Source organism: Rhynchophorus ferrugineus, unplaced genomic scaffold (assembly GCF_030347505.1).
Source record: "Rhynchophorus ferrugineus isolate W39M unplaced genomic scaffold, kcgeb_rfMv2 rfM12, whole genome shotgun sequence".
Taxonomy (NCBI): domain Eukaryota; kingdom Metazoa; phylum Arthropoda; class Insecta; order Coleoptera; family Curculionidae; genus Rhynchophorus; species Rhynchophorus ferrugineus.
In genome coordinates this window covers 46,547-62,246 of record NW_027472591.1, presented here as the reverse complement: position 1 = coordinate 62,246, position 15,700 = coordinate 46,547, and the positions used below count along the sequence as shown (strand labels likewise).

Genomic DNA, 15,700 nt, shown 5'->3' with positions numbered 1-15,700 from the left:
CCCAAATCATCATTTAGTGATGAATTGTCAGGATTCCCCACAAAACTGTTAGATAGAGGTACACTTGAATTTTGTTGATCGCTCAGCAGTTCTGTCTGGAGCCTATTGGTAAAAGGCACAAATGAGTGCTAATTTGTAACTTGCTATTGAATTGGTGGGGTCGAAAAGTGTCGCTATTGGCGATTTGAAGATTCTTCCGCTTCCTGTGCCTGTTCTGAAACCAGATATTGATACGCTGTTCAGACACATTTAGACGTCGTGCTAAATTGACCTTTTTCATGTTCCCTATGTAGGGATCATTTTGAAACTCCTCTTCTAAGCATCGCAGCAGGTGCTTCCAAAAATGTATACTTCTCTTTCGTTTGGCGGAAGGCTCCTGGCCATGGTAGTCTACAGAAGCAGATGAGCTTGGAACGGTAACGTCTTCAACTTTATCATGGAAGATGAGAAATTCCCTGTAATGTAATATAAACCTTTAGATTACAGGCCTATAAATGTTAGGAAAGGACACCAGCACTAACGTAGTAACGATTATATATAGTATACACATATGTATTAATTTATATGGACTTTGTTCATACCAAGCAAAATTGCAATACATGCATTAAAATTGTAATATATATATATATATATATATATATATATATATATATATTACAATATATATTTATATATATATATATATATATATATATATATATATATATATATATATATATTCATGCATTAATTTATATAGATATTTATATAGACTTGATTCATATCAAGCAAAATTATTTTAAGATACATGCATGTCATTTAAGATAAATTGTCTGAAAATGTAGAGGCATAATGCAAGAATATGAGCAGTAATATTAATTTAACTAAGTTATGCTTTTGAAAAAGCATGAACACATGTTAATTACTTGTAATGACTTTTAGAGATTGGTATATTTGAATACATATGGCGGGCACATGCTGCCATACATGTTACTTTGCCACTATTGTTAGAGTTAGATAAAGGTACACTTGAATTTTGTTGATCGCTCAGCAGTTCTGTCTGATGCCTCTTGGTAAAAGGCACAAATGAGTGCTAATTTGTAACTTGCTCTTGAATTATTGGGGTCGCCATTGGCGATTTGAAGATTCTTCCGCTCCCTGTGCCTGTTCTGAATCCATATCATGATACGCTGTTGAGACACATTTAGACGTCGTGCTAAATTGACCTTTTTCATGTTCCCTATGTAGGGATCATTTTGAAACTCCTCTTCTAAGCATCGCAGCAGGTGCTTCGAAAAATGTATACTTCTCTTTCGTTTGGCGGAAGGCTCCTGGCCATGGTAGTCTACAGAAGCAGATGAGCTTGGAACGGTAACGTCTTCCACTTTATCATGGAAGATGAGAAATTCCCTGTAATGTAATATAAACCTTTAGAATACAGGTCTATAATCATCATCTTGCAATATTGGCTCTGCTTCTAACTTGGGCCAGAATTGTAAAATGGCCTTATGAATTAGCGATTTCGTTGTAATTCACATTCCAAGAAATATTCGGCATGCTAATAACGTCGCCGATTGCGAAATTGCATTATCTCTTATAGTTTCCGAGATATGGACTATCGACATTTTACAATATTGGCTCTGCTTCTAACTTGGGTCAAAATTGTAAAATGGTCTTAATAATAACCTTTAGAATACAGGTCTATAAATGTTAGGAAAGGACACCAGCACTAACGTAGTAACGATTATATATAGTATACACATATGTATTAATTTATATGGACTTTGTTCATACCAAGCAAAATTGCAATACATGCATTAAAATTGTAATATATATATATATATATATATATATATATATATATATATATATATATATATATATATATATATATATAATATATATATATATATATATATATATATATATATATATATATTCATGCACTAATTTATATAGATATTTATATGGACTTTATTCATATCAAGCAAAATTATTTTAAGATACATGCATGTCATTTAAGATAAATTGTCTGAAAATGTAGAGGCATAATGCAACGTAATTGGCATGGCGAATATTACTTGGAATGTGAATTACAACGAAATCGCTAATTCATAAGACCATTTTACAATTCTGGCCAAAGGTAAAAGCAGAGCCAATATTGCAAGTTGTCGATAGTCCATATCTCGGAAACTCTAAGTGATAATGCAATTTGGCAATCGGCTACGTAATTAGCATGCCGAATATTACTTGGAATGTGAATTGGAGCGAAATCGCCAATTCTTAAGACCATTTTACAATTTTGACCCAAGTTAGAAGCAGAGCCAATATTGTAAAATGTCGATAGTCCATATCTCGGAAACTATAACAGATAATGCAATTTGGCAATCGGCAACGTTATTAGCATGTCGAATATTACTTGGAATGTGAATTACAACGAAATCGCTAATTCATAAGACCATTTTACAATTCTGGCCAAAGGTAGAAGCAGAGCCAATATTGCAAGTTGTCTATAATCCATATCTCGGAAACTCTAAATGATAATGCAATTTGGCAATCGGCTACGTAATTAGCATGCCGAATATTACTTGGAATGTGAATTGGAGCGAAATCGCCAATTCTTAAGACCATTTTACAATTTTGACCCAAGTTAGAAGCAGAGCCAATATTGTAAGATGTTGATAGTCCATATCTCGAAAACTATAAGAGATAATGCAATTTGGCAATCGGCAACGTTATTAGCATGTCGAATATTACTTGGAATGTGAATTACAACGAAATCGCTAATTCATAAGGCCATTTTACAATTCTGGCCCAAGTTAGAAGCAGAGCCAATATTGTAAGATGTCGATAGTCCATATCTCGAAAACTATAAGAGATAATGCAATTTGGCAATCGGCAACGTTATTAGCATGTCGAATATTACTTGGAATGTGAATTACAACGAAATCGCTAATTCATAAGACCATTTTACAACTCTGGCCCATGTTAGAAGCAGAGCCAATATTGTAAGATGTCGATAGTCCATATCTCGAAAACTATAAGAGATAATGCAATTTGGCAATCGGCAACGTTATTAGCATGCCGAATATTACTTGGAATGTGAATTACAACGAAATCGCTAATTCATAAGGCCATTTTACAATTTTGACCCAAGTTAGAAGCAGAGCCAATATTGTAAAATGTCGATAGTCTATATCTCGGAAACTATAAGAGATAATGCAATTTGGCAATCGGCAACGTAATTAGCATGCCGAATACTACTTTTAATGTGAATTACAACGAAATCGCTAATTCATAAGGCCATTTTACAATTTTGACCCAAGTTAGAAGCAGAGCCAATATTGTAAGATGTCGATAGTCCATATCTCGGAAACTATAAGAGATAATGCAATTTGGCAATCGGCAACGTTATTAGCATGTCGAATATTACTTGGAATGTGAATTACAACGAAATCGCTAATTCATAAGGCCATTTTACAATTCTGGCCCAAGTTAGAAGCAGAGCCAATATTGTAAAATGTCGATAGTCTATATCTCGGAAACTATAAGAGATAATGCAATTTGGCAATCGGCAACGTAATTAGCATGCCGAATACTACTTTTAATGTGAATTACAACGAAATCGCTAATTCATAAGGCCATTTTACAATTTTGACCCAAGTTAGAAGCAGAGCCAATATTGTAAGATGTCGATAGTCCATATCTCGGAAACTATAAGAGATAATGCAATTTGGCAATCAGCAACGTTATTAGCATGTCGAATATTACTTGGAATGTGAACTACAACGAAATCGCTAATTCATAAGGCCATTTTACAATTTTGACCCAAGTTAGAAGCAGAGCCAATATTGTAAGATGTCGATAGTCCATATCTCGGAAACTATAAGAGATAATGCAATTTGGCAATCGGCAACGTAATTAGCATGCCGAATACTACTTTTAATGTGAATTACAACGAAATCGCTAATTCATAAGGCCATTTTACAATTTTGACCCAAGTTAGAAGCAGAGCCAATATTGTAAGATGTCGATAGTCCATATCTCGGAAACTATAAGAAATAATGCAATTTGGCAATCGGCAACAATATTAGCATGTCGAATATTACTTGTAATGTGAATTACAACGAAATCGCTAATTCATAAGGCCATTTTACAATTTTGACCCAAGTTAGAAGCAGAGCCAATATTGTAAGATGTCGATAGTCTATATCTCGGAAACTATAAGAGATAATGCAATTTGGCAATCGGCAACGTAATTAGCATGCCGAATACTACTTTTAATGTGAATTACAACGAAATCGCTAATTCATAAGGCCATTTTACAATTTTGACCCAAGTTAGAAGCAGAGCCAATATTGTAAGATGTCGATAGTCTATATCTCGGAAACTATAAGAGATAATGCAATTTGGCAATCGGCAACGTAATTAGCATGCCGAATACTACTTTTAATGTGAATTACAACGAAATCGCTAATTCATAAGGCCATTTTACAATTCTGGCCCAAGTTAGAAGCAGAGCCAATATTGTAAGATGTCGATAGTCCATATCTCGGAAACTATAAGAGATAATGCAATTTGGCAATCGGCAACGTTATTAGCATGTCGAATATTACTTGGAATGTGAATTACAACGAAATCGCTAATTCATAAGACCATTTTACAATTCTGGCCCAAGTTAGAAGCAGAGCCAATATTGTAAGATGTCGATAGTCAATATCTCGGAAACTATAAGAGATAATGCAATTTGGCAATCGGCAACGTTATTAGCATGCCGAATATTACTTGGAATGTGAATTACAACGAAATCGCTAATTCATAAGGCCATTTTACAATTTTGACCCAAGTTAGAAGCAGAGCCAATATTGTAAAATGTGGATAGTCCATATCTCGGAAACTATAAGAGATAATGCAATTTGGCAATCGGCAACGTAATTAGCATGCCGAGTATATATATATGTATATATATATATATATATATATATATATATATATATATATATATATATATATATATATATATATATATATACATTAATGTGATTCAAGATAAATCGTCTCAAAATGTAGAGACATTATGCAAGAATATGAACAGTAATATTAATTTAACCAAATTATGCTTTTGAAAAAGCATGAACATATATTCCTTATTTGTACAGATTTTTAGGGATTGGTATATTTAAATACATATGGCGGGCACATGCTGCCGTACTTGTTACTTTGCCACTATTGTTGTCCCAAATCATCATTTAGTGATGAATTGTCAGGATTCCCCACAAAACTGTTAGATAGAGGTACACTTGAATTTTGTTGATCGCTCAGCAGTTCTGTCTGGAGCCTATTGGTAAAAGGCACAAATGAGTGCTAATTTGTAACTTGCTATTGAATTGGTGGGGTCGAAAAGTGTCGCTATTGGCGATTTGAAGATTCTTCCGCTTCCTGTGCCTGTTCTGAAACCAGATATTGATACGCTGTTCAGACACATTTAGACGTCGTGCTAAATTGACCTTTTTCATGTTCCCTATGTAGGGATCATTTTGAAACTCCTCTTCTAAGCATCGCAGCAGGTGCTTCCAAAAATGTATACTTCTCTTTCGTTTGGCGGAAGGCTCCTGGCCATGGTAGTCTACAGAAGCAGATGAGCTTGGAACGGTAACGTCTTCCACTTTATCATGGAAGATGAGAAATTCCCTGTAATGTAATATAAACCTTTAGAATACAGGTCTATAAATGTTAGGAAAGGACACCAGCACTAACGTAGTAACGATTATATATAGTATACACATATGTATTAATTTATATGGACTTTGTTCATACCAAGCAAAATTGCAATACATGCATTAAAATTGTAATATATATATATATATATATATATATATATATATATATATATATATATATATATATATATATATATATTACAATATATATATATTCATGCATTAATTTATATAGATATTAAGATACATGCATGTCATTTAAGATAAATTGTCTGAAAATGTAGAGGCATAATGCAAGAATATGAGCAGTAATATTAATTTAATTAAGTTATGCTTTTGAAAAAGCATGAACACATGTTAATTACTTGTACTGACTTTTAGAGATTGGTATATTTGAATACATATGGCGGGCACATGCTGCCATACATGTTACTTTGCCACTATTGTTAGAGTTAGATAAAGGTACACTTGAATTTTGTTGATCGCTCAGCAGTTCTGTCTGGTGCCTGATGGTAAAAGGCACAAATGAGTGCTAATTTGTAACTTGCTCTTGAATTATTGGGGTCGCCATTGGCGATTTGAAGATTCTTCCGCTCCCTGTGCCTGTTCTGAATCCATATCATGATACGCTGTTGAGACACATTTAGACGTCGTGCTAAATTGACCTTTTTCATGTTCCCTATGTAGGTATCATTTTGAAACTCCTCTTCTAAGCATTGCAGCAAGTGCTTCGAAAAATGTATACTTCTCATTCGTTTGTCCTGGCCATGAGAGTCTACACAAGCAGATGAGCTTTGAATTTAATGTTCCCTATGTAGGGATCATTTTGAAATTCCTCTTCTAAGCATTGCAGCTGGTCTCAATCCATGAAAATCTACAGAAGCAAATGAGCTTGGAATGGAAACATTCATTAACATCACATTCTACTGTTCCTCTCTGTCATGGAACAGAGGAAATTTCCTTATATCGAAATCCATTTCAGTCCTTTTGGTAAACTTCACTAACGACTTTTACTATCGACACTACAATGGGTACTAAATGTAAACCTTTAGAATACAGGTCTATATATGTTATAAGGGCTACAAAGCCTATTTAGTCCAGTATGATACCGAACCAATCAGATGTTTTGGTACCTCACCATAGCTCCGCCTCTTAATATCAGTAATAAAGATTTAATTTGAAATAATAGTTTAGTTGCTTAATGTGTTAATTAAATTTTATTTAGTAACAACTTTAGTTAATTATGTATGATTCTACTGTTTAGGACAATACTCACCAAAATAATAATAGCATGATACTCGATGTTAAATATCCAATAAACATATTGTTAGCACATATTAATAGAACAAAAACTCTGTATTAAATCAGATTGAGAGCCGATTTATTATATCTCTCCTTTAATTATGTATTCGAATTCGCAGGAACAAACATCCTTATGTAATTAATCCCAAGAGTGTAAATAGTACCATAATCTGTTAACTGTGTAACTGAAAACTGCTGATATTCAATATTATTTTCCCTTTGTTGATTGTTTAGTTGCCTTGTAATTAGCCGACAGTATTTGGGTTAACCCAGTCGGTTCTATAAAAGATATCAAAGCTTTGAGTTCGAATTTCAAAATATTAGTTTGAATATTATATTGAACACTAGCAATCACCTAATATCTATTTATTGCTAACTTTGAGTTACTATTTATTGTTGAAACTATTTTAATATTTCTAATGCCAACGAATTCGCAAGCTTCTAATAAAAGCATTAAATTATTTGAGGCAGCCGTGTTACCACTTTATTAACTTCATAATTACAAATAAATGACTGAAACTCAATGCAAAGGACAGCAACACTAACGTAGCATTAACTTTCTTTTTTTTTCTATTCTAGCATTATCCTGAGACTTCTCTTAAGCACACGTAAGAGTTTACACTAAAACCTAGCGTCCTGCTTCTAATTCCATGATATTAGGGTAGATAAGTATATTTGTAAATACATTTGTGTTAATTTATATGGAATTAGTTCATATCAAGCAAAATTATATTAGGATACATGTATGTAATTTAAGATAAAATGTTCATGCTTCTTCAAATGCATAATTTAATTAAATTAGTTTTACTGCTCATATTATTGCATAATGCATCTACATTTGCAGACGATGTATATTAAACTACATTCATGTATCTTAACATAATCTTGCTTGATATGAGATGAGTCCTTGATATAAATTAATACATTTGTATATACATACATACTTATCTACTCTAATATCATGGTATTATAAGCAGGACGCTAGATTTCGATATAAATCCTTACGTATGCTTAACTGAAGCCTCAAGATAATGCTTGAATATAAAATAAAAAATGTTAATGCTACGTTAGTGTTAGTATCCTTTGCATTGAATTTCAATCCTTTATATATAATTATTATGTTAATACAGTAGTAACAGGGCTGCCTCAAATAATTTAATACTATAGTTAAAGTTTGCAAATTCGTCGGTATTAGATAAATAGTTTCAAGAATAAATAGTAACTCATAGTTAGTAATGAATAAATATCAGGTTATTTCTGGCGTTGATATGATATCTTAAAATTCGCATCTCATAGCTTTGATATCTTTTATAGAAAAGACTGGATTAAGCTAGTTAATTTCGGCTAATTGCAAAAGCAACTAAACAAACAACAAAGGGAAAATAATATTAAATATTAGCGGTTTTCAGTTATAATCAATTATAGTGCAATATTCTGTTAATGATAACCTAGCGTTTGACAAAATTATTACAGTTAGGTTTAACATAATTATTAATATAATATAATTTTAAAAAGTTAACGACATTAAATGTTATGATATTAAAATTAACATCAACAGTATAAAATACTCTTTAGAATCTTGGGTTCAATTACATAAGAATGCTTGTTCCTGGGAATTTTAGAACATAGTTTAGCTCAATAGGTTGTTCGCATTGGTAATAGGTAGCCAATCATAGAAGAGATATAATACATCGGTTCTCAATGGGATATAGGATAGGGCTTATCTTCTAATAATATTTGTTAACAAATTATTTATTGGATATGTAACATCTATTATAATACTATTATTATTTTGGTCGAATATTGTCCTACACAGAATAATAATATATAATTAACAAAAATTGTTACTAAATAAAGTTTAATTAATACATTAAGAAACTAAACAATTATTTCAAATTAAAACTTTATTATTGATATAAAGAGGCGTAGCTAAGTTGCGGTACGAAGACATCTGATTGGTTCGTTACCATACTGGGCTAAATAGACTTTGTAGCCCTTATAACATATATAGACCTGTATTCTAAAGGTTCACATTTAGTACCCATTGTAGTGTCGATGCTATAATTCGTTAGTGAAGTTTACCAAATTGACTGAGACGGATATCGTTATTAAAAATTTTGTCGTCTTCCGTGATAAAGTGGAAGACATTACCATTCCAAGCTCATCTACTTCTGTAGATTCCGATGGCCAGGAGCCTTCCGCCAAACGAAAGAGAAGTATATATTTTCCGAAGCACCTGCTACAATGCTTAGAAGAGGAGTTTCAAAATCATCCCTACATAGGGAACATGAAGAAGGTCAATTTAGCACGACGTCTAAATGTGTCTGAACTGCGTATCAAGATCTGGTTTCAGAAAAGCCACTTGAAGCGGAAGAATCTTCAAATCGCCAATAGCGACACTTTGGCGACCCCAAACTTCAAGAGCAATTTACAAATTAGCACTCATTTGTGCCGTTTAGCAACAGGCTCTAGACAGAATTGCTGAGCGATCGACATTCAAGTGTTCCTATATCTGACGATTTTGTGTCGAATGCCGAAAATTCGTCACCAAATGATGAATTGGAGCAACAGCAATGGCTTAGTAACATATATGACAGCATGTGCCCGCCATATGTATTTGAATATACCAATCTCTAAAGATCAGTACAAATAAGGAATACATGTTCATGCTTTTTCAAATGCATTAATTTAGTTAAATTAATTTTCTGCTCGTATTCTTGCATAACGCGTCCACATTTTCAGACGATTTATCTTAAATCACATACATGTATCCTAATATAATTTTGCTTGATATGAACTAATTCCATATAAATTAATACAAATGTATTTACAAATATACTTATCTACCCTAATATCATGGAATTATAAGCAGGATGCTAGGTTTTAGTGTAAACTCTTACGTGTGCTTAAGAAAAGTCTCAGGATAATGCTAGAATGGAAAAAAAAGAAAGTTAATGCTACCTTAGTGTTGCTGTCCTTTGCATTGAGTTTCAGTCATTTGTTTGTAATTATGAAGTTAATAAAGTGGTAATACGGCTGCCTCAAATAATTCAATGCTTTTATTATAAGCTTGCGAATTCGTCGGCATTAGAAATATTAAAATAGTTTCAACAATAAATAGTAACTCAAAGTTAGCAATAAATAGATATTAGGTGATTGCTAGTGTTTAATATAATATTCAAACTAGTATTTTGAAATTCGAACTCAAAGCTTTGATATCTTTTATAGAACCGACAGGGTTAACCCAGAAATTGTCGGCTAATTGCAAAGGCAACAAAACAACCAACAAAGGGGAAATAATATTGCATATCAGCAGTTATAATGAATTATAGTGCAATATTCTATTAATGATAACCTAGCGTTTGACAATATTGTTAAAATTTGGTTTATTTATTTAAAATTTTGCACAACCTCTAAATGTGTCTGAACAGCGTATCATGATATGATTTCAGAAAAGGCAAAGGAAGCGGAAGAATCTTCAAATCGCCAATAGTGAAACTTTGGCGACCATAATAATTCAAGAGCAAGTAACAAATTAGCACTCATTTGTGCCTTTTAGCAACAGGCTCTAGACAGAACTGCTGAGCGATCAACAAAATTCAAGTGTACCTCTATCTAACGGTTTTGTGGGGAATTCTGACAATTCATCACTAAATGATGAGTTGGGGCAACAATAGTGGCAAAGTAACATGCATGTATATATATATATAAACATGTATATATATATATATATATATATTTATATATATATATATATATATATATATATATATATATATATCTATATATATATATATATATATATATCTATATATATATATATTTATAAATGTATACCTCTCTTTCGTTTGGTGGAAGGCTCCTGGCCATGGGAAACTACAGAAATAGATGAGCTTGGAATGGTAATGTCTTCCACTTTATCATGAAAGACGAGAAATTTCCTAATATCGATATCCGTCTCAGTCAATTTGGTAAACTTCACTAACGGATTATACCATCGACACTACAAAATGTAAACCTTTAGAATACAGGTCTATATATGTTATAAGGGCTACAAAGCCTATTTACCCCAGTATGGTAACGAACCAATCAGATGTCTTCGTACCGCAACTTAGCTCCGCCTCTTTATATCAATAATAAAGTTTTAATTTGAAATAATTGTTTAGTTTCTTAATGTATTAATTAAACTTCCTTTAGTAACAATTTTTGTTAATTATATATTATTATACTGTGTAGGACAATATTCGGCCAAAATAATAATTGTATTATAATCGATGTTACATATCCAATAAATAATTTTTTAACAAATATTATTAGAACATAAGCCCTATCCTAAATCCCTTTGAGAACTGATGTATTATATCTCTTCTATGTTTGGCTACTTATTACCAATGCGAACAACCTATTGAGCTAAATTATGTACTCAAATTCCCAGGAACAAGCATTCTTATGTAATTGAACCCAAGAGTTTAAAGAGTATTTTATTATGTTGATGTTAATTTTAATATCATAACTTTTAACGTCGTTAACTTTTTAAAATTATATTATATTAATAATTATGTTAAACCTAACTGTAATAATTTTGTCAAACGCTAGGTTATCATTAACAGAATATTGCACTATAATTGATTATAACTGAAAACCGCTAATATTTAATATTATTTTCCCTTTGTTGTTTGTTTAGTTGCTTTTGCAATTAGCCGAAATTAACTAGCTTAATCCAGTCGGTTCTATAAAAGATATCAAAGCTATGAGATACGAATTTTAAGATACCATATTAAACACCAGCAATAACCTGATATTTATTCATTGCTAACTATTAGTTACTATTTATTGTTGAAACTATTTTAATATATTTAATACCGACGAATTCGCAAACTTCAACTAAAGTATTAAATTATTTGAGGCAGCCGTGTTTCTACTGTATTAACTTGATAATTATATATAAAGGATTGAAATTCAATGCAAAGGATACTAACACTAAAGTAGCATTAACATTTTTGTATTTTATATTCAAGCATTTTCTTGAGGCTTAAGCTAAGCACACGTAAGGATTTATATCGAAATCTAGCGTCCTGTTTATAATACCATGATATTAGAATGGATAAGTATGTATGTATATACAAATGTATTAATTTATATCAAGGACTTATCTCATATCAAGCAAGATTATGTTAAGATGCATGAATGTAGTTTAATATAGATCGTCTGAAGATGTAGACGCATTATGCAATAATATGAGCAGTAAAACTAATTTAATTAAATTATGCATTTGAAAAAGCATGCATAACCAAAAAACAATATTGTCAAACGCTAGGTTATCATAAGCAGAATATTGTCTATAATTTATTATAACTGAAAACCGCTAATATTCAATATCATTTTCCCTTTGTTGTTTCTTTAGTTGTATTTGCAATTAGGTGACACTAACTAGGTTAACTCAATCGGTTCTATAAAAGATATTAAAGCTATGAGATACGAATTTTAGGATATCATATTAAACACCAGCAATAACCTGATATTTACTTATTGCTAACTTTGAGTTATTATTGGTTTTTGAAACTACTTTAATATTTCTAATACCGACAAAATTCGCAAATTTCTAATAAAAGCATTAAATTATTTGGGGCAACCGTGTTACTACTGTATTAACTTCATAATTATAAATAAAAGACTGAAACTCAACGCAAAGACTAACACTAAAGTAGCATATACTTTTTTATTTTTAAATTCAAGCATTATATTGAATCTTCTCTTGAGCACACGTAAGAGTCTACACCGAAATCTAGCGTCCTGCTTATAACACCATGATATTAGAGTAGATAAGTGTGTATGTATATACACATTTAATTTATATCAAGGACTTATCTCATATTAAGCAAGATTATGTTAAGATACATGAATGTGGTTTAATATACAACGTCTGAAAATGTAGACGCATTATGCAATAATATGAGCAGTAAAACTAATTTAATTAAATTATGTATTTGAAAAAGCATCATTGTACTGATTTTTACAGATAGGTATATTTGAATACATATGGCGGGTACGTGCTTTCATACATGTTACTGTGCCATTGTTGTTGCGCCAACTCATCATTTGGTGACGAATTGCCAGGATTCCATACAAAACCGTTAGATATAGCTGTATTTAAATGTTGTTGATTGCTCAGCAGTTATGTCTGGAGCCCGTTGGTAAAAGGCACAAATGAGTGCTAATTTGTATCGTGCTGTTGAATTGGTGGGGTCGCCAAAATGCCGCTATTGGTGACTTGAAACTTCTTCCGCTTCCTGCGTCTGTTCTGAGACCAGATCTTGAACTCGTCTTCGTACTACAATACTTTGTAGCTGATGCTTCAGAAAATGTATCAATCTCTTTTGTTTATCCTTGCCATGAGAATCTACAGAAGCAGATGAGCTTGGAACAGTTATGACTCCCACTTTATCACGGAAGACGAGAAATTCCCTAATACCGGAATCCGTCTCCGTCATTTTGGAAAACTTCACTAATGACTTTTACTATCAACACTTCAGTGGGTACCAAATGTAAACCTGTATATATGTTATAAGGGCTACAAAGCCTATCTTGTCCATTATGGTAACGAACCAATCAGATGTCTTCGTACCGCACCTTAGCTCCACCCCTTTATATTAATAGTAAAGTTTTAATTTGAAATAATAGTTTAGTTCCTTAATGTATTAATTGCATTTCCTTCAAAAACAAATTGGGTTAATTATATAATATTCTAAAGTTTAGAACTATATTCGACCAAAATGATAATAGTATGATACTAGATGTTACATATCCAATAAATATATTGTTGGCAAATACTAATAGTAGAAAAACCCTATCTTAAACCCGATTGAGAACTATTGTATTATATCTCTTGTTTAATTGACTACTAATAACCAATGTGAATAACCTATTGCGTTAAGGAAAGTCTTCAAACTCATAGGAACAAGCATTCTTATGTAATTGAACCCAGGAGTGTATAGGGTACTCTATTTTGTTCATATTAATTTTCATATCATAACATTTTACGTCGTTAACTTATTAAAATTATATTTTATAAATAGTTATATTAAACCTAATTGTAACAATACTGTCAAACGCTAGGTTCTCCTTAACAGAATATAGCACTGAATTGAATATAACTGAAAACCGTTGATATTTAGTATAATTTTCCCTTTGTTGTTTGTTTATTTGCTTTCGTAATTAGCCGACACTAACTGGCTTAACCCAGTCAGTTCTATAAAAGATATCAGAGCTTTGAGATACGAATTTTAAGATATTATATTACACACCAACATGATATATATTTATTGCTAACTTTGAGTTACTATTTATTGTTGGAACTATTTTAATATTTCTAACACCGTCGAATTCGCAAACTTCTAAAAAAAGCAATAAATTATTTTAGGCAGCCGTATTACTACTGCATTAACTTCATAGTAATAAATAAAGGACTGAAATTCAATGCAAAGGACACGAACACTGACGTAGCATTAGCTTTCTTGTTTTCCTATTCTAGTATTATCTTGAGGCTTCCCTTGAGCACACGTAAAGGTCTACACCGAAATCTAGCACCCTTGTTATAATACCATAATATTAGACTGGATAATTATACATGTATATACACATGCATTAATTGATGTGAACTTAGTTTGTATCAAGCAAAATTATATTAAGACACACGAATTTGATTTAAGATACATCGACTGGAAATGTAGACGCATTATGCAAGAATATGAGCAGTTATATTCATTTAACTAATTTATGCATTTGAAAAAGAATGAAGATGAAAAAGCATGAACATGAACATGAAAAGAAAGCATGAATTTATTTCTTATTTGTACTGATTTTTAGAGATTGGTATATTCGAATACATATGGCGGGCAAATGCTGTCATACATGTTACAGTGCCATTGTTGATGCGTCAACTCATCATTTGATAACGAGTTGTTAGGATTCCACACAAAAAAGTTGGATAGAGGTACACTTGAATTTTGTTGATAGCTCAGCAGTTCTGTCTGGAGCCTGTTGGTGAAAAGCACGAATGAGTGCTGATATGTATACTGAGGCTGAATTGGTAGGGCCGCCAAATTGCCGCTATTGGCGATTTGAATGGAATGTGAATTGTAACGAAATCTTTAATTCACAAGACTATTTTAGAATATTAGTCCAAATTAGAAGCAGGGCCAAAATTGTAAAATTTCGATAGTCCATATCCCGGAGACTATAAGAGATAGTGGAATTTAGCAATCGGCAACGTAATTAGCATGCCGAATATTACTTGGAATGTGAATTGGAACGAAATCGCTAATTCATAAGACCATTTTACAATTTTGGCCCAAGTTAGAAGCAGAGCCAATATTGCAAAATGTCGATAGTTCATATCTCGGAAACTATAAGAAATAATGCAATTTGGCAATCGGCAACGCAATCAGCGTGGCGTATATTACTTGGAATGTGAATTGGAACGAAATCGCTAATTCATAAGAGCATTTTACAATTTTGACCCAAGTTAGAAACAGAGTCTAAGGTATAAAATTTCGATTGCCCATATCTCGGAAACTATAAGTGATAATGTAATTTGGCAATCGGCAATGTAATTAGCATGCCGAATATTACTTCGAATGTGAATTGGATCGAAATCGCTAATTCATAAGACCATTTTACAATTTTGGCCCAGGTTAGAA

The 15,700-nt window shown here is 32.1% G+C and overlaps 1 protein-coding gene across 1 annotated transcript; it reads left to right on the top strand.

Annotated features, from left to right (window-relative positions):
* The first annotated feature begins 7,102 nt into the window (after window positions 1–7,102).
* LOC143205559 (homeobox protein Hox-B4-like) lies at window positions 7,103–9,486 on the top strand. The gene is made up of 2 exons (XM_076418711.1): window positions 7,103–7,136; window positions 9,074–9,486. The coding sequence occupies exons 1-2, from the start codon at window positions 7,103–7,105 to the stop codon at window positions 9,484–9,486; spliced, it is 447 nt and encodes a 148-aa protein (XP_076274826.1).
* The last annotated feature ends 6,214 nt before the right edge of the window (window positions 9,487–15,700 follow it).